Below are 20580 nucleotides of genomic sequence, written 5' to 3'. Positions count from 1 at the left end.
TTTCTCCAGTGTCTGGGCCCTAATCTCATTCTTAGCCAAGCGTTGGACAGGTGGGAGGGTTTGGCTTTTGTCTTTTATTTACTTTTAGGATATAGTTTAACTCTCTTACTTCCTTGTTGGCTTTTGGAAGAAACTAAATCTTGAAGATGGGATCAGGAATGAGTAGTGTTTGTGTCAAGTGGGACCTTTTCACCTTAAGGCCAGCCTCACTGTGATGCTCTGCCCTACAGCCCGTGTCCTGCTCACTTGTATCTAATGAAGAGCTTTCTGTCACTTCAGCTTTCTCACTTTACTGAAAAGAGAGAGAGGAGTGAACTAACAAAAGCAATATGTGGCAACCCTACTACCAGTATTTAATTAATTTAATTTTCATTTTTGAGTTTTTACTGTAGGCCAGATTTTGTGCTTCTTCATGATGCTGTTTTGTTTGAATCCATACTGCCATTTACCAGCTTGGCACAGGTATCTCTATTTTATAGTTTAGGGAACCAAGACTCTGAGATGTAAAGCACTCTGAATGAAGCTTTCAGTTCCTCTGGGGCTGAGTCAGTCTCTGAGCCCCTAGGCTCTCCTCCTCATTGCCTTCCATCTTCTGCCTTCTCTGTTCTTGTGTTTTCGAGTCACTAAGACCCTCAGGTCCCTCAATCTGCCTTTCTCATTTGGCACCAGGTCAAGAATAGCACAAAGCTGGTTCTTGATTTTGTATTTAAAAAAAAAAAAATGCCAAAGATAACTTTTGCTGCTTTCGGGAATTTTTGAAACAATGTTTACTCTTTAAACATTTCCCAAATTATCCTACAGTTAAAAGCAATGTTATAGTTTGAAACAATACAGAAAAAACAAAAACATGTAATTGTTGTTTTTGAACTCAGCTTTGTGATTTTTTGGGTTTCTTTTTTGACCATGCTTCAGTGCTGATTTTCCACTCAGCCTTTGAATTTCTGTTGTCCACGATTGCTGATGTCAGCACCTTGGTGTTCCATCCAGATTGCCTCTCACCTTGGTAGCCTCTGGAACTCAGACTGGCTGCCTTTCCTCCCGAACACTGCACCAGCCTGGGGCAGCACACTCTGAGCAGGTTCTCCTGGGAGATCTGCAATTGCCACTAACACTCAGCCACAGAAAGCTACTCCTGCCTCACTGGCTGTATTGAAAATCCTCAGAACTCCTCTCCTCTCCTTCCTTCCTTCCCTCCTTCCCTCCTTCCTTTCTCTTCCTGCCTTCATCTTTCCCCCCTCCTTCTTCCTTCCTCTTTTCTTCATTTAAACAAAGAAAGAAAGAACTTTAGGCAGAGTTTCCTATTCCCTAGGCTGACCTCAGACTTGCAATAAAGAGAAGGCTGTCTTTGGATTTCTGATTCCTTTGTCTTTCCCTCCCAAATGCTAGGATGAGCCTCCATACTTCCTCGGAGCCCTTTTCATTGTTGAACTCAACGTGGAGGCAAGCTCAGGGTAGCATGCTGGGAATGAAGCAAAAACATATTTGTATCTGTGGGTCACTTGTAAGCCAGATACTTAGGAGTCTTGTGTGAACGTGTTTTATTATGGGTCTGTGTCTACACAGCACACTGCATAAACCTGCCAGTTCCATGTACTGTGTGCACATATTAGCCTAAAAATGTAATATTTGTACATTGATTAATTCTGCCAGAATCTATGCAGCATCAGTGTTCCAGGCACTATTCTGTCCGCATCTCCACCTTATTCATTAGCATATGGACCATTTTCCATAGTGGTTAGCAAATACTATAAATTTTACAAAAGTCTAGAGGGGAATATTTTGTAGTAGTCAAATCATATATATATTATATATGAAATATATACATACACATACATACATATATATATATGAAGCAACTTTTTTCCTCCATGATATAGAAATGTATGTTTTTTGAAATGTCTCACTTTTATGAGAGCTCAATAGAATCTATTAGAAAACTACAGGACATTTGCATTCCCCTGTAAACTTTTAAATTATTTGTCTTGTAATTGGAGATATTCTTGAGTATGCAGGTGTATTAGTGTATTGATAATGATGAAACAAGTAGGATTTCAGACATCATTGGGAATCATGGGTTTCAGTATTTATTGAAATAACACACTGATCTTTAGGTCTCCCTCAGCAAAGAAGTGAATTCTACCCACTGGTTGGTATTTTTAGTAATAGTTAACAAAATTTTAAAAATTAAAAAAAAAACACTCATTGTGTAAATAGCCCTTGACTTTATGAAAATTAATTTGGAAAAAAATTCATTAGGCTGAAATATTCACTGCTCCCACAAGAACTTCCATTCCAGAGACTGAATTTCATGCCTCCCTTTCCCCGTCCCTGAGGACCCCGCTCTCCCCACCACCACCCTATGCTTGTACTCTTCACTTCGGTCCAGCCCCTTGGGGTAGATGAGACCAGTGCACTAGACCTGAGCAAGGACTGAGCTAAATTTCCTGAGTCAGAGTCTGCACTCTCAGCTTGAGGTTCACAAGGTGCTCTGTGGTGTCTGGAGAGAGAAGAAATAGCCGGTTTCTAGCTCCTGCACTGGCCTAATGTAGATCAACAGAGAAACAACCGGTTTGGATTTTCCTGGGTTGCTTATCTTTTTCTTGTCCTTTATTATCTCATGAATTATTTGTTTGGGGTTCAGATTCTCTTTTCTTCTGTTTTCTAGACTCTTAGATGTTTAATTTTCTACTTTTCTAATATAAGAATATAAAGCTAAGTGTGACTTTAGTTGGACTCAAGTTTTTGTTAAGCATTCATTGTTACTGAATTTAAAATATTTAGTTGTTTATCATGTGTTTTCTTTTTTGACACATAAATATGTTGCCTCATTTTCTATGATATGGACTTCTTATTTTTTAGTGTATGTTCCAAATGGGGATAGGCGAAAGCATTTAGATAATAGTGTTCAACTCCTAGACACCTTCTGACTGTCTAGACAATACCTGCCTCCCTTGATGCTGGTAGTTTTATATTTCCAGTTTTGAGTAGATCTTTCTGCTTTCAGTTTTATTTGACTCTGTGTGTGTGTGTGTGTGTGTGTGTGTGTGTTTACTCTGCTATTATTTGTTTATGTATTTGGGGTTGTTTGAATTCCAGTTTGATCAACATAAAATTGTATTACATCTCTCTAGCAGTACTCTGTTTCAATGTCATCTTTGATTTTAATATAGTCTTATCGGCATTCTTACACTTTCTATTTACATTGTAGGTCTATTTTTCTACCCTTTAATCTGTAATCTCTCAATATTTTTGTTTATTAATCTGTAATCTCTCAGTACTTTTATATTTAAAATACATCTTAGTAAATAAATACTACATCTTGCTTGTAAACTAGTCCCCCATCTTTGACTATCAAATATTTAGACTGCTTATATTTCATAAAATTTATACTTGGATTATATCCTTGACTTTTTTTTTTTTTTTTTGCTTCCCATGTTGATTATTAATCTATTTTTCCTTTTTTTTCTTCATTTGGATTGATTTTTTTTCTCAGTGTTCTCTCAACTGTCTCTTGAACTATATTCTTTGTTGTTTGTATAGTGTGGTATGGTGTATTGTACAGTATTTTTGCACAGTGTGCATCAAATTTATTGCTACATGAAACACAGGTTTCAACACCCTGTAAGGCATATGGGTTTTTCCGCCCGCCGCCTGGTCTTGTCCCGCCGCTCCAGCCCCTATTAACACACCGAGACTCTGTATTTGATACAATGCTATTGGCCAGGTGCTAGTTTCTTATCGGCTAGCTCTGTCTTAATTATTAACCCTTTCTATGTATTTCCACGTGGTCTTACCAGCGAGAGGCGGCTGGCGGTTCTATTCTCTCCAGATTCCATCTTGATCCTCCTTCCTATTTCCTCATCTCCTAGCCCCTCCTATCTTCCTTTCCTATTGGCCAACAGTGCTTTATTCATTAACCAGCATGAGAAACATTTACAGAATGACATCTCCCATCATCTCCTCTTTTCTGTCTAAATAAAAAGAAGGGTTTTAACCTTAACATAGCAAAATATATCACATATCAGTTATCAAATAAGAATCACAGTTAACACTATTTAGTCCATTAACATTTAGCAAGATTTGAAGAAAATATTCCATCATCTATCCTATCTTTGTGTCTAAAGTCTAAGTAACTTATCTTTAATACTAAGGAAAACTATAACCATAACTATATGTCTTCAACTCCCTCAAAGACCATAGAAGGATAGTATATAAACTCTAGAAATGGCAGAGACAACTCACTGCCTGGTCACACGAAGTTCTTCTGTAATCTTCCATCTTCAGCCCATGGGCCATAGTGTATCTGGCAGACTCTTCAGCAAAGCGGGAAACTTTAAACTGTCTTCTTGTATTGGCAGTTTGTCAGTCACTTTTCTCTGTGTCCCGCATACTGTCTCGCAGACTCTTCCATGAAGCAGGAACTCTGTAGCAATGTCCATCTTGAATCAGCAATCACTTTTCTGTGGGTCCTCCATGTCCAGCTTATACATCACAAAGTCAAACAGTCCAGACAAGAGCAGTATCTTGTCCACATGGCTAATCTTGCCATATTGGAGGCAAACTCCATAACATGTTTTTTTAATGTCCATCTTCCTTTCTGGTGCAGGTGGTATTGCCAAGAGCAATTATGTCTCACTGTCAAGAAAAAACCTAAGCCATTTTAAATGCCATATTCTGTAGGTCTTTGAAAGGTTTGAAGAATGTCTATTTATCTTAAATACATCTCTGTGTATCTTGAAAAACCTAACTAACTTAACTCTAAGCTTTGACTATCATAGGTACTATCTATAATCTGTATTGAATTATACATTACATTTCTAAATAAGCTATAAACACAATACCTAAACAAGAGGAGAAATATACATATCACAAAATTGACCTTAAATTTTATCAATAAATGAAAATCCGTTCCAAAACAAAGTATTCATATCTATACCATAATCCCCTTTTTACCTTTAAAAATAGATTGGTTGTGGTCATTACCCATTTATAACCAACTCCATTTAAATGAAAACAAACATTTATAGACAATATTTGGGAATGTGGGCATCGTTCTTTCCAAACTACTTCCTGCTGGTAAGGGGTGCTGTCATGGGGCAATCCTAAGAAGACGCAGAAATCCTGGTTGTAGTCTGCAAGGCTGCTTTGAATGTTGAATGTTGGATCACCAACGACTCTGTTTCAGGGGGCCTGGCTTGATCAAACCACATTAGTCTGGAAGGAATCCACAGCTTTTTATTTTCTGTGGAAACAAAAATAGAAATCCTTTCCCCCAGTAACTTGTCCTTAGACTTAAATTTTTGAGTCAAAGCATTTTTAAAATATATAAATTGAATTAATCCAGCAGCATTTGTTTTAACAGTTGTTGTTTCCTCAGCAGTCAAACAATGCAAAGACAATGTAACACCATACAGTAAACAGATTTTCTCTGAGCTTTTCATCTTTACGTGGCTTTATTATTACTCTATTTTACTTTTTATTTTTTGAGACAGGATTTCTCTGTGTAACTTTTATCTGTCCTGGAATTCATTCTGCATACCAGGTTTACTTTGCAAATCATAGAGATCTGCTCGCCTCTGTCTCTCAAGTTCTGAGATTAAAGGTGTGTGCCACCACACCCAGTTCCTCTTTGTCTTTTTAAACCCATTTTATTTTTTTCCATGTCTCCTTATTTTAAAACACACTGTAAACCTTTAGAATTTTAATATGAATCTGTCTTTACTGTAAATTTTTATGTTTTTATGGCCACGAGTCTTTTATCTGGTAAACAACAACATTGCTGAAATGAAAGTCATAGTTGTTTCTGCTGCGGATTACCAAAGATGGCGGCAGGTACTTTTACTGCCAGCACTGAAAGGTGTGCTCACTGCCTTGGTCTGCGCAACCATCCAGAAAGCATGCTGCCGGCCTGGAGATGTGGTCACTGCCATTGCCATCTCTCATACACACCAATAAATTGTTAGCAGAGTTTCTTAAAAATTTCCACATGGTCTTACCAGCGAGAGGTGGCTGGCTCTTCTATTTTCTCCAGATTCCATCTTGACCCTCCTTCCTCCTTCCTATTTCCTCCTTATCTCCTAGCCCCTCCTATCTTCCTTTCCTATTGGCCAACAGTGCTTTATTCATTAACCAGCATGAGAAACATTTACAGAATGACATCTCCCTTCAACACCCCATCTCAGAGAAAACAGGACAGTGAATATAAATTCCTGATAAGTTCTTAGGTGATGCTTATATAACAGGCAACGTTGATTGAGAACCACTGCTAAAGATAATATATGTGTATACACACATATTTATATATGTGTATACAACTATGTATATATGTTATGTATACCATTTAATATATACATGTATGTATATAATTTCAAATATAACTCCCAAAACTTACAGTAGTGGAATTTTCTTTTATATCCCACTTTATAGCCTATTCTTAGAATTGCCTGGACAGATATTTTGTATATGTGTATTTTGAAACTCTCATAATGTGTTTTTAGTATTTTTCTAAAATCTTCCCATGTATTTATTTTTTTTTAATTTACATTTGAAGCAAAGTTGTTTTACATGTCAATTCCAGTTCTTCACTCTCCTGTCCTCCCCTACCCCCCCACTAAACCCAGGCCATCCTTTTTCTGCTCCCCTGGGAGGGTGAGGCCTTCCATGGGGAGTCTTCAAAGTCTGTCATATCATTTAGGGCAGGGCCTAGGCCCTCCCCCATGTGTCTAGGCTGAGAGAGTATCCCTCTATGGGGAGTGGGCTCCCAAAGCCCATTCATATACTAGGGTACTGATCCACTACCAGAAGCCCCATAGACTGCCCAATCCTCCTACCTGACACCCACATTCAGGGGGTCTGTAGGTTCTATGCTGGTTTCTCAGCTATCAAACTGGGGTGCATGAGCTCCTCCTTGTTCAGGTCAGGTGTTTTGTGGGTTTCTCCAGCCTGATCTTGACCTCTTTGCTCATCACTCCTCTCTCTCTCTCTCTCTGCAACTGGATTCCAGGAGTTAGGCTCAGCATTTAGCTGTGGGTGTCTGCTTTTGCTTCCATCAGCTACTAGATAAAGGCTCTGGGATGGCATATAAGGTAGTCATCAATCTCATTATCTGGGAAGGGATTAAAGGTAGCCTCTCCACTAATATTTATTATTTTCAATTCTCGTTTTTTTCTATATGCCTAAAATTCCATTTTCTTAAGCATGAAGATCTTTGTTTTTTATTTCTTACAATGCAGTTCTACCACTGACAAATTTTCTTAGCTCTTGTTTATCCAAAGGAAAAAAAGAAATCTTCATTTCTCCTTGATTTGGAGAACTACTTTTAAAATTCAAGATTGACAATTGACACAGCACTGCATCTTTTTGGTGTGTTCAACTTCCCAGGCGCCAAACCTTAAAGACAACTAACTCTCCCTCTCCCAGCAGCTATCAGTTTCAGTAGCTCTGGCCTTAGTTGTTTCCATCAAAAATAATTACTACTCAGTCTTGTTCTTCTTGGTAATATAGCTTTCCCCCATATCCAACTGCATTTATGAATTTTATCTTTGTATTTCAGACATTTGGCTGTGTATTGCTTCGGTTATTCTGTTTCTATTTACCTTTTGATGTTAAAAATCAAATTAGGATATCTTCACATATTTCTGATCTGTTATTTCCTTTGTTCTAGGACTCTACACATGTATTAAATAATTTGAGCTAGCTGTCACATACTACTGATGTTTCATTCACTTATTTTAAAATTATTTTCTCCTTGTGCTTTTGAACAACTTCTGTTTGTATTTATTTAATTTCATTGATGCATTCTTGTTGAACACCCAGTATCCTGATAATTCTTCACAGTAATTTAAGTGCTTCATGTTTCACTTCTTAAGTTTCTGTCTGCTTTTGTTTGTGTATCCTTTTTTTTTTTTTTTTTTTAACATATTCTAACTTGCAGGTGCTTCTTATTCCAGCCTTCAGGTTATTCATGAAGGTCTTTTACTGACTGCTTTTTTTTTTCTATTTACTTTGGCTTATATTTTTCTGTTTGTATAATGTTATACATTGTTATCATAGTCTGCTTATTCTAAAGATTCTGTGTTTTGTTGTATTTTCCTGAAAGATGGTGAATTTTAATCTAGTTGTCAGTTAAATCACTGGCAAATACCTTGAACCTGTAGAGCCTTTGTTTTATTTGCTTTTCACTTTTGGGGAATCTACTTTGCCCTAACTGTGGTACTTTATCTCTTTGTAGGGCATGAACCTTTTGGAAAGGTTTTGTGTCTCCTACTTTTGGGGGATTCGAGCGCTGGTCCTCTTTGGTAGGCAGCTACTGAGATGCCTGCTCACCTATTTCAGACTTAAATGTACTTTACACTGAGTTGATGTCACATGATCACTTCTGGAGTCTCTTACCCAACTGTCTTACACCCTGCTTTCCAGTATTTCTCCTTCAATCTCCATTTTTTTTGGCCATATTTATCTGTTTATGTGTGAATATCTGTATGCATCCATGGATACAGTGGTACAGTGGGCATTCTTTATACCTGTAGTGGCAAAACCCAAACAAAAACAAAAGAAAAAAGAAAAGCTTCTCAGATTCCCAAGAACTAGAGTTACAGACAGTCATAAAATATCACATGAATGCTGGGAACAGAACTCAGAATCTCTGCAAATGCTCTTGGCCAGTTAGTCCTCTTTTCATGCCATGCCATTCTCCATCTTTTACCACAGTCTCAAAGACTGTCTTTACTCTTTACTCTTGTAACATTAAGGCTTTTTGGGGGGGGGGCTTTGTTTCTAGTCGTCTTGTACTACGTGGCTCACAAGGCTGGGGGCAGGGTAGTCATTCTCTTTTCTGTAGTCAGTTTCCCTGCAATGTTTCCCTGCATCACTCCTAGGCATCTGTAATTTTTTTTAGCCCAGCCCTTTGCTAAAAAGTTTATAAGTATGTGCAGAAGACCTGCTGTAGGCTATTATGTCATTGTCCAAATGCAGAATTGGCCTCATAATTGATATGTAACTCAATAATAAATCAAGTTTATTTTTCTTAGCCACTTAGCTTTCTTTTTAACCCATAATTATTCCTCTGTATGCCAACTAGTATATAGCTACTTATTTCCATAGAGATCTCTGAACTTTTATGGGGACCTCTAATGGTGGCCCCTACTTCCACTCTACTAACCCTGTTAAATGACCTTAAGATTTATCTTTTTGGAGCATGGATCAGGACCTGAGGTTCTGTAAGCAGGAATCACAGTAGCATCCCAGGGCCTGCTGAGTGACTGCTGAGTCCCTTGGCTGTCGTTCCTGGCCACCATTGTCTACTCAGGATTCTGATTGTCTGCCAGTCTTAGTATTTCTGTCAAAATTATTTATTGTACATAGCCTACAACATGACTTCTTCAGGATTAGCTACCTTAGCACTAAGAGAACACAGGCTTTATAAGGGAAACTAATGGGTTTGAAGTCATCCAGCTGCATTCTCCTTTGTAGTCTGTTCTTGTTGATGATATAGGGACTAAGGGATGAGACACAAATCACACATTTGAGACACAAATCACACATTTGTATAAGTACAATTTGGATGTTCAGTGTTAGAACTAAAGGGATGGCTCAGTGGTTAAGTGGCTGATCTTCCCGACAACCACAGAATAGTTCACAGACAATTGTAATTCCAGTTACAAAAGACCCAGTACCGTCGTGTAGCCTCCCCAGGTACCATCGATCTACATGGAGTACAGATAGATAGGCAAAACCCATACACATTTTTAAAATTGTAATTAAAATTTACAACTCTTTAATGTTTGCACAACTAAAAAGTATATAACAAAATTGTCTGGCATCTGTTATAAGATGTCTGCAGTAGTCTGCTGCAATTCTCCTGTCCTATGTGACAGGATGGAACACAGCCCAGGAAGGAAACCATCTTGCAGTTGTTATAGAATACTGCATCTTTAAAGGATGCTCATCATAAATTCAACCTAGCCTTTGAAAGCCATTCATTCTCAAAAGAAGAACCAGAGAACATCTTTCATGCACATGGAAAATGGAGACCATTTCTGGCTCATTCATATATACCATTGAGACTTGTTTACTTTTATCACCAATCTATAGAAATGAAAATAAATTTAAACCCCATGAGACCAATGCCACATGCAAATGTCTTGTAGCCATAAGTCCTTGGTGAATTGAAATAAATTAAAATTACATTTCATTATTCCTTTAGCCTTTAAAGTTGACTTAGTTCATTGTGAATTACAGATGAACCTGTGGTTGGACATTCACTCTCATACAATGTGAAAGGCCCAGAATGCCAGTTACCAATGGGAATTCTGCCTAATAAAGCAAGCATGCTTTACTCAAAGAATGCTCCATTGTTTATCATTTCCAAAGAGCATTTTCCACGTACTGTTAGGCCACCAGCAAATTATATCGACAGCCAACTTGCTCTTTAGAAAACCCTCTGGCCTTGGGAAGACCAGCACCACCAAGTCTCTTGAATTTTCCTTATGCTTCTGTATTCTGTTACTTTACTGATTCTAGCTTGTGCTTCTCTGTCTGAAGAATGGCAGTAGTGACAATTGCCTGGAATGTGTGGTAGGCATGTCCCACCACTCCAATATCATTTTAAGCGATTTATTGTGTTAGGAGATATGTGTTATTTTTGTTGGATACTTACTATGATTAGAAATTATCAACAAGGGGACATGACAGTAATGGGCTGAAGAAAGGAGTTTAACCTAACCTGTCCACTGTGTTATAGTAATCAGTGAGACCCTCTTGTATTCGCTTGTGTTCATGAGTCGCCCCAGACCTCTCTGCAGTCTGCACTCACCTCTTATATGCTCTCACACTGTCTCATGACTTATATAACAGCCTGACCTGACAACATGTCAGGCCCAGACTTCTTCTCACTCCATACCTGGATGCGTAACTGCCAACACCTTTACTTGGAAGCATCTGACCTGCCCAAGACTAAGATGGGGTAACTTCCACAAGTCCCTAGCCCCTTAGCCTAGAATCTTAAGTCTCCAATTCAACATCTCTTAGCTGATCGCTGATCTAACTTCAGAACTCCTCTAGAATCTGACCACTTTTACCCCATCATACTGACCCATTAAACAACTTTATTCTTCCCCTAAATGTAGTATGTAGTATCTGCACAGATCTCCAGCCTTTTTCCTTAACCCACTGCAGTCAGTTTTCCATACAGCAACCAGAGTGGTCCTGCTTTAAGCTCACAAGTCCAGTGGCTTCTCCTATCACCCAGAATAGTGCCCAAAGCTGTTGTTATACTGTGACCTCTAAGGCCCTCCAGACAGGCTTGTGTTAGCCCTGGACACCCAGGCCACTTTTCTGTCACTCATCCCTCTGTTCAGTCAGACACTGTTGTAACCATACTCTTCCTGAAACCATCCAGTCCCAGTACCCATTTTCCACCTTGTTTTTCCCTCTGGCTGGGTGCCCCACAGGTACATTGAAGGGCCTTTACACTTCTGTTTAAAAAAATCACCTTGTAGTGAGGACTTCCTGTGTACTCTACCCACCAGGAGAAATGTGTCCTTTCCTTTTCCTTCCAGCACAGTGTCAAAGCCATTCATTTATATGACAACCTTGTCTGTTGTCTCTTTTTTTCCTCCTGGTCGGATGAAAGTTAACACGGCAGTGCCTTTGGTCTGCCTGGTTCCTTGTTGCCTCCTCGTTGCTTCAAGAAGTACCTGAGACCTCCTGGATATTCCCTGAATATTTTAATAAACAAATCTATAGTAGAGCTAGGCTACATACAATTCCATATTCTGCCAGTAGGTGTTGCTCTGTAAGGTTGTGTTGTGTCCACATGTGATTTGTGTTTAGTTCTAGGTAGTCTCATAGAATGAAAGACAAACATTTCCTAGTGTGAATTTGGAAGTCCCTGTAGTGAAATTGTGTGTGTCAGTGGTGATCAGGTGCTTTAATCAGGATTTCTATTGCTACAGACAAACACTGTGGCCAAAATCTACTTGGGGAGGAAAGGTGTTATTTACTATTCACCATTGAAGGAAGTCAAGACAGGAGCACAAACAGGACAGGATCCTAGAGGCAGGAGCTGATGCAGAAACCATGGAGGGGTGCTGCTCACTGGCTTGCTCAGGTTGCTTTTTTATAGACCTCAGGATCACCAGCCCAGGGATGGCACCACCCACAATAGGCCGGGACTTCCTCCATCAGTCACAAATGAAGAAAATGCCTTACAGCCATATCTTATAGGCATTTTCTCAATTGAAGTTCCCTGCTTTCAGATAACTCTAATCTGACAAGGTGACATAAGACTAGCCAGCATAATAGGTATTTGCCTATAATGTTTGATGGAAATGCATAGTGCATGCAGCCATTAGCAAAGTCAAATAGCGGAAGGGTGTGACTCTTCTTCCTGTGTAACTGTCTGTTTGCCATACAGTGTCAGTACAGGGAAGTAAACTCTTAGTGGTGGTAAGTTGCCATCCTCTTGCCTCTGTTATCCATAAACCTGTCTTTTCCTATTGTGTTGAAGAAGAAATGTCCAAATAAGAAGGAAAAAGAGTCCTATTCTGATTGTACTTGTTCATATTTTATTCTAGTCTGGTCTCTGTTGTTTTAACATACTTTTTATTATTAAATCAGGGCAACACAACTATTTATGTGCTGGAAGGAACGACTGCATCATTGATAAGATTCGGCGAAAGAACTGTCCTGCCTGTAGACTCCAGAAATGTCTTCAAGCTGGTATGAATTTGGGAGGTAAGTGCTGTGGGCTTAGCTTGATGTGCAATGTAGAATCCTCAAACTGCCAAAAGCAAAGGCAGGGCTAATGTGAAGTGAAATGTCTAAAGATCCACAAAACAAAGATCTGTTTTCATGTGATGTGTTTTCACAGGGAAATATTTCCTGACTGGAATTAAAAGGAGATGGCTATAGTTTGCTAAGTTTTAAGAATTGCATCTTTAGCGCAAAAAAAAAAAAAAAGATTACTTTTTTGCATAAAATTATGCATGACAATTGTCATCTCGGTCTCTTTAGATGATAGCATGTGATATATAGGAACATGTTCTTAATGCCAAGAGCAACATATGGAAGAGAAAATTACTGCAAAATAGTACTGGCTCACCAAAAGAAGTGGAAAGAATTAAGGACTTAGAACCAACACTTTTGTAGTTTTGTAATAAAACCAAGTGAGGTTTATATGCATTAATACAGACTTATAGCCACATGAATGTTCAGCAAAAACAAATTAATGTTGCAAAATAGGATATTTCTATACTATAGATTGTTTATCTATTTTAGAAAAACAATAGACTGTATAGGAAGAAGAACCGATTGCTACCATATATCCCATGAGCCTTAGAATCTTATGTTACATTAGAACCCTGTATTGTGTACACGTTACGTATCTAAAAGAAATAAAACATTAGAAAAAATATAATAGAGTACAACTTCATTCTCCTTTTGTCTTGATGAATGGATTTGCTCATGGCTAATGTGATGTGGCCTGTGCCTAGCATCCTTAACCTTCTACCTGTTGAGAAGTAGAATGAGTCTTACTTTTCAGACTCTATTGGACCTCCAGCACCCAAATAATGACATAGACTATTATTAACTATGAATGTTTGGCTTTTAGCTTAGGTTTGTTCCCAACTTGCTCTTATAACTTAAATCAGCCTGATTCTAATAATCTGCCATGTGGCTTTTTACCTCTCTTACATCTCACTGGTATATTTTGCATAGCCAGGTTCATTTGGAATTCCTTCCTCTTCCCAGTAATCCCACCTAATCTCTCCTGCCTAGCTATTGGACTTTTACCTCTCTATTAAACCAGTCAAAATAAAACAGTGACACATTTTCACATAGTGTGATAAAAACAAAATATCGTGCAACATTCTCCTTTTTGTCTAAATGAAAGGGAAAGGTCTTAACTCTAACATAGTAAAACTATATACGATAAGAAAAATTATCAGGTAAGAATTACGTTTGAGAAGTATTTAACAACAGGTATCAAAATTTAAGTCTATTTTTTTGTGGAGGATAAGAAAAAAATTCCTTTCAGTACCCCGCCCCCGCAAAATTATTGCTACTGCATTTTCTTTCCTTTAAATACATAGACAAATTATTACCTCTTTGTGTTAGTGGGGCTCTGGAGCCATCATTCTATTGTATTGTGGTAATTATTGTTAGTTATTAATTATACTTTATAATTATATAGCATTTTTAAAGATAAATAAATAATTATGAAATAAGCTTGTTATTGAAATATTATTTAGAGTTTAGACATTTCCATATCTACCTTACATGGTTTTCATACAAAAAAATCTTTTATATGATTCTTCAGTTATAACTTTATTAAATCCTACCTTTGAAAATACCTGAAAAATTACTGCAAGAAAAAAAAAAGAATTACATTCACAGTGTACAATGTCCAGTCCACTTGTATTTTGTAAATTCTTGGAAAATCTGTCCTATTTTAGTGAAACCAAAGTTTTGTACTTAATTCACTTCTTATCATAACTTGTAATACCATCCTACAAATACCATTTTAGACCTTAAAACATTTTCTTATATAAACAACTTAAGCTTTTATGTCTCTCAACCTTACACATTTTATACCTCTTTTGTGAGTTTCTGTTCTGAATTTGGTAACAAGGGAAACTGTATAACTATCTAGTCTTCAGCTTCATCAGAGACTCGAGAAGGATAAAAATATTACCTGAGTAAACAGGAAGTGTAGAGCCATCAACTTCTAAAACTATAGAAATAACAGAAACAACTGGATGTCTAGACAGTCACCCTAGGTTCTTCTGTGATGTTGGGGCACCCATCTTCTGGCTATAGGCCTAGAATATCTGAAAGACTTTTCTGTGAAGCAGGAATTTTTGAAGGACTGTCATACTTTGTCTTGGCAGGGTTCAGCAATCACCTTCTTTTGTGTCCAGTATAGATAGGATACTCTAAGTCATGGAGGCAAGGGAAGTTTATTGCCCAGTGGCTAACTTTGCCACAAAAGAAGCAAACTCCATATGGAGGTTCTTCAAAATATACCTAACATGGCTACAAGTTCGATTGTTATGGATGACTACTAACCTACATTTCTTAATTATCCTAAATAATTTTAATAATGGCTTTCGAGGACTAGAACGATACATTACATTTTTAAATGAGCTGCATAGGTACAATACCTTAAACAAGAGTAGAAACATATACAGTATGTTACAACAAAAATAACCTTAAACTTGTATCAATATACAAAAATCCATACCAATGTAAAAATAGTTGATATCACAGTTGCCTTTTACATTAAAAATAGATTCTGTAATCTATGATTTTATACTATCATTCCTGAACACAATGCCTTAGACTGCTTGGCCATCCTGAAACTGGATATACTGTCATTCCTACGTCTCCCCTTCTTTATCTTTTCAAAAAAAATCCCTGAATCTAATCTCATTTGCTTAGTTTCCTCCTTGCACATGACCAATAACAACTTGCAACTAACCCCCTAAATGTTGATAAACATCAACAATCCACTGAATGATCCAAAACCACCGCCCTGCCTCTTGGGAATGTGGGTGTTGTGTTCTGTAGGTTGCTTCTTGTTTACTGGGAGAGGTGGTATATTTAGGGCACACTGAAGAAACTGAGATAATGGCCAAGTCCTAAAAGAGCTAGCTGTGGTCTAGTCTCAGTGTGATAGGAAAGTGCAGGTTGTATCTGAATCATAGCTGAATAGTCTATGAGACTGGACTGTTTCAGTAGGCAGCTTTGAAATTGTTCTGGATGTAGATTTTTGAGGGAACTGTAGCACAGGCATTCTGAGAGGCTGGATCACCTGGGCTATTAGTCTTCATTGATGACTGGTCCGTTTTTTTTTTCCACTGAAAATACACAAACATTTAAAAGTAGCATGCATATCTGCATTAATACAAGTGTAGAATGTGTGGTAAACATAAGTTAATGAAAGATGATTCACTGTTCTGTGTTTGAGCAGATAAAAGGCATCTCTCAACATTATAAGTCCATTTGGACTGCATAACTAAACTATAATATAAACCTCTGTCCATGCCATATGAAAGGATAGCATTAATAATAGTCATGAGGACTCTGTAGCCAAGATTTATCACGTCTCATCCCATCTCAGAGCTGTTCCCATGTAAAGAGATCAGCCTATATGTTACCTATCTTGTAGCTTTTCTTGGTTTATTCTTTGCTGCCTGCAGCCAAGATTTTCAGGTCTCCCCCAGTCAAATCTGATCTTTATTAATTTTGAAGAAATCCATAGCTTTTTGTTTCCTGTGGAAATAAAAGCATAGTCTCTTCCGCAATGCAACACATTTCCTGACTTCCATCTTAAGATTAAGACTTTCTCAAAATATATAGGATGGTTTATTCAGTAGTTTTTTTTTTTTTTTTTTTTTTTTTTTTACAGTCCAATGTATCTCAGTAGAATTTGTACTTCACTCATCAGTATTCAAAAAATTCAAAGTCAACAAAGCTCCATACAGGACCCAGACGACCTGGGCATTTCCCATCCTTACTTGGCTCACTTTTTATGTTATGTTACTCTTTTCTTTAAAGACTATTATTTTAAAAACCATTTATATCTATCTATGACTGTCTATACCCATTTTCTTTTATTTCTTCAGCATCTAAGAACATTTTCAAGCATACACTGTGTCTGTTTAGAGGTTTTCTTGACCTGGATCTGGCTTGTTATTTCTTTGTATCAGCATTGTTTCTTCGACCTCATGACCCAACCTTAAACAGTTAGGTGGTGGCTAGGATACCCTCTGCACAGCTCAGTTTAGCACATGGTGATGGTGGCTGGTTCTGCCCCTGTAGATCCCTGAGAGCCAGGTCTTATGCCTGTGGGCCCGGACTGGAGCCTGTGCCTCTGCCCAAGCTCTGGGAAGTTAGGTTTTTGTTTATTTGGTTGGTTGGCTTTTGGGTTTTTGTTTTGTTTTGTTTTTATCTAGTGCTAAGAAACACACTGACTGCCTTTAGCTTAGACTTAGACTTGTTCCCAACTAGTTCTTAATAACTTAATCTGTTTATTTTAAACTACGTTCTGCCATGTGTTTTGTTTTTTTTTTTTTTTTATGGGTTTTGTTTTGTTTTGCTTTTGTTTTTTTTTTTAACCTCTGTTCTATTCCATACATCCAACTCTCTCCACATTTCTCTGGCATCTTGTATGCACATACACCTAGATTCATCCATAGTTCCTCTTTCTGCCCAGAAGTCCCACCTATCCCCTCCTGCATAGCTATTGGCCATTCAGTTCTTTATTAAACCAATCATAATGTGATCTGATTTCCTATAACTGTGGACTGGATTGTGGCAATGAGTACCTTCACAGTAAGAAGGAAGTGGTCACTCAGTGTGTACCCTGGGTGTTGAAAGTGTTGTCAGTTTTCTGATACTGTAACACATTATTAAGACAATAAGCTAACAAAGATGAAAGGTTTGTTTGGGCTCACAGTTGTACAGCTTTCAGTTTATGATTATACTTTTGAGGTGTGGTGAGGCAGTAGGTCATGACAGTGGCATGAGGTAAAACCATGGCAACAAAAACAAAGAAGGTGTCTGAGACCCACATTCTGAAAAGCCCTTACTGCAACCTGTGTCTTGAAGATCCTACAGCTTCCCCCAAACACTGTGGCTGGGACCACGCCTCCAATTTTGAGTTTCTTGTCAGAAAAAGCAACTCCTGGAAAGCAAGATTTAAATGTTTAGCACTATTTTTAAATTCTACCAAAGGATTGTTTCATTTCTGGATATTTTTAATTCCTCTATCCCTAATGACATACTATTCATATTCCATAGGTCCATGTTGGATAAATGAATGACTTCATTTCCAATGGCTTCTGTGCATTGTAAAGATGAAAGAACTCCCCCACACCCTATGTATCAAACAAGGGTTATGTGGGAAAGTTCATATGGGTATCTTTATAAGGAGAGTAAATAAATAGAGGAAATGAAGTTGCTTGGGACACCTTTCCTGCATACTGATGCAATGTTTGACCTGAGATTTCTTCTGAGCTGTGAACTTGTTCTTCCTTGGATGAATATTCAGGGAAACGGTAGAAGGAAACTATGTTTCTTTTTTATGTATTCCTGTTCTGAGTCCTTAAAAGAGTTTCAGAGGTAACCCCTCTGCATTTGGTAGCAAAAGAAAGGACAGGAAACAGTACGGGAAATGGTCCAAGACACCTTGGTTCTCAACCCAAAACCCTCAGTATATACAACTGCCACACTGAAGGGTGTCCCAGGCTTTTTCTTTTGAGCCACTAACCAGCTCCCAAATCATGACAAATGGCCTTAGCTTAGGCATGTTTCCTGCTAGTTCTTGTAACTCCATCTATGTTTTTGCCTTGGGTCTTTTTTTTACTTTTATTTCCTTCTTTGTGTATATCTTACTTTTTGCTTCATCTAGTGTCTGGCTGTCAGCTGACTGGCTTCTGCCCCTGGTCATGTCCCTCCCTTTCTCCCTTGTTCTCTTCTTTTCTCCTACTTATTCTCTCTGTCCACCATCTTTACCAATCCCTTTCCTGCCTAGCTATTGGCTGGGTAGTCAGTTTTTTTTTTTTTTTTTTTTTTTTTTTTTTTTTTTAGACCAATCAGGTGCCTTAGGCAGGCAAGGTAAAACAAATGTAACAAATCCTTACATTGTAAAACAAATATATCATAAACAAATGTAATTCATCTTTACACAGTTAAAGTAATATTAGACAGCATAAACAAATGTGACACATCTTTACATAGTTAACATAATGTTCCACAATATTGAGATTTCACTTTCTGAGCCCCAGCAGCACCTTATAAAACATCTTCTGTTTGCTCTCCCAGCTAAATGTCATGGCATGGCTATTAATGTGTCCATTTTAGCAGTGAGTTAATTAATGCATTGTCAAGCCACAGAGCTGGCACACACCCCAACCACTCATATCTGTGCTCCTGGAAGCAAGCCCGAGCCTGGCATCATTCTGCCATACAGAGTGGAATGCTATGGTTCAGATTGACTCGATATCTAAGAAGAGCGCCATAGCACACAGGTGTCTTCCCTGTACCTGTGACCACTGGTAAGCAAGTAAACCATGGCAAAGGACATGATACAGAACTTGTGATTAGTTCTTGGCTCCAGTATACACAGGGAGAACCTTCTTTGATTCTTGATGCCACTGATGGTAGAGAGCAAGCGATGTGAAGCATGGAGACTGACAGGAAAGTTGTTCTCTTCGGATTAAGGTTGGAGTTTAAGGACTTCTGTGGATGGATACTCAGCATTGTTCAGTTGATAACCTACCTTCCTCCTCCTCCTTCTCCTCTTCATCCTCCTCTTCTTCCTCTTCCTCCTCTTCCTTCTCCTCTCCATCCTCCTCTTCCTCTTCCTCCTCTTCCTCCTCTTCCTTCTTTTCCTCCTCCTCCTTCTCCTCCTCCTCTTCCTATTCCTCCTCCTCCTTGTCCTCTTCTTCCTTCTCCTTCTTATCCCCCCTCTTCTTTTTTTCCTCATAATTTCTTCCCAAGCCTTGCTTTTTATTTCCATTTATAACAGAAAACACAAATGGTTTTATCCTGTTGCAAGATGATGGGGTGTTTAACTTTTAATGTAAAGCAATTGCTATGATTAAAACTGTGTATTAGGTTCAGACCTTTTCAGATGTGCTCTAGCTTCTCGGGCTATGTCATCCAGGTCAGAGTAATGCTCTCTGAGGGGTAAGGCAGCTGCTAAGGCACCATATACCACGTGGAAAATTTCTGCTAATGATGGTGACTCAGGGAACAAGGTCCAAGTTACTTTGGTGTCATTATTTCCTGGTGCTGAAAGTTGATTTACTGGTACTCCTGACCATCCTCCCAAAGTTACCTCTGTTAGGAAGGAGGGAGGGAGGGAAGGGGGGAAAGTAAGGGAAGGGAAGGAAAGAGGAAAGGGAGAGGAAGGGAGAAAAGAGAAGGGAAGGGAAGGAAGGAAGGAAGGAAAGAAGGAAGGAAGGAAGGAAGGAAGGAAGGAAGGAAGGAAGGAAGGAAGGAAAGAAGAAAGGCAAGAGGGTAGGCAGGTAGATTTGCTCAAAAGTTAAAGCTGTAAAATGCACCCTTTTCTCTAGACCCTCTGGCTCCCTCCTGCCTTGAGTACCATTTCCTTTCTTTAAAGTCCTGCTGAGCTTCAGGCTGCTTGAAAAAGAAAATACAGCAAAGGATGTGAGAGTATCAACAGAGAAGTGGAAAGGAAAAGCACTGTTTCTCCTGACCCCAGCCTGAGCCTGCCAGGCTGACTAGTGCCCATGTTACTAGATCTTAAAGTCCTCAGCAACGTGCAGGAGGACCTGCTACCTTCTGGAGACTCTTCCAAAGGAATCCATCCCTTTGCTCTCACGTCCAGTGCTCTACACAGGAGTTGCCTTTTCCTTTAAATATATGGAGCGCAGAACTGCAGCTAATTGGCCCTCAGACCCAGAAATCCTCCCCAGTGTTCCTAGCTGAACTGTTCCCTGACCACAGAGCAGCAAGAAGATGTAAGGGATCTTTCTTTTCCTTTCTATCTGCTTTAGAGAAATGGAACCTGAAGTCCAAGATCCTATCAGTACAGAATTGTATAATGGA

The 20580-nt window shown here is 38.6% G+C and overlaps 1 protein-coding gene across 4 annotated transcripts in view; it reads left to right on the top strand.

The window, feature by feature from the left end:
• Nr3c2 (nuclear receptor subfamily 3 group C member 2) overlaps positions 1-20580 on the top strand; it is a 332687-nt gene that overhangs the window by 219817 nt on the left and 92290 nt on the right. For all 4 annotated transcript variants that reach the window (XM_051205915.1, XM_051205914.1, XM_051205913.1 and 1 more), the window contains exon 4: positions 12619-12735. In XM_051205915.1, coding sequence (XP_051061872.1) covers positions 12619-12735 — 117 coding nt within the window. The remainder of the gene's footprint in view (positions 1-12618; positions 12736-20580) is intronic.

Source organism: Phodopus roborovskii, unplaced genomic scaffold (assembly GCF_943737965.1).
Source record: "Phodopus roborovskii unplaced genomic scaffold, PHOROB, whole genome shotgun sequence".
In the NCBI taxonomy this organism is placed as follows: domain Eukaryota; kingdom Metazoa; phylum Chordata; class Mammalia; order Rodentia; family Cricetidae; genus Phodopus; species Phodopus roborovskii.
The sequence above is the reverse complement of the archived record's forward strand: the minus strand, read 5'-3'. Positions and strand labels throughout refer to the sequence as shown.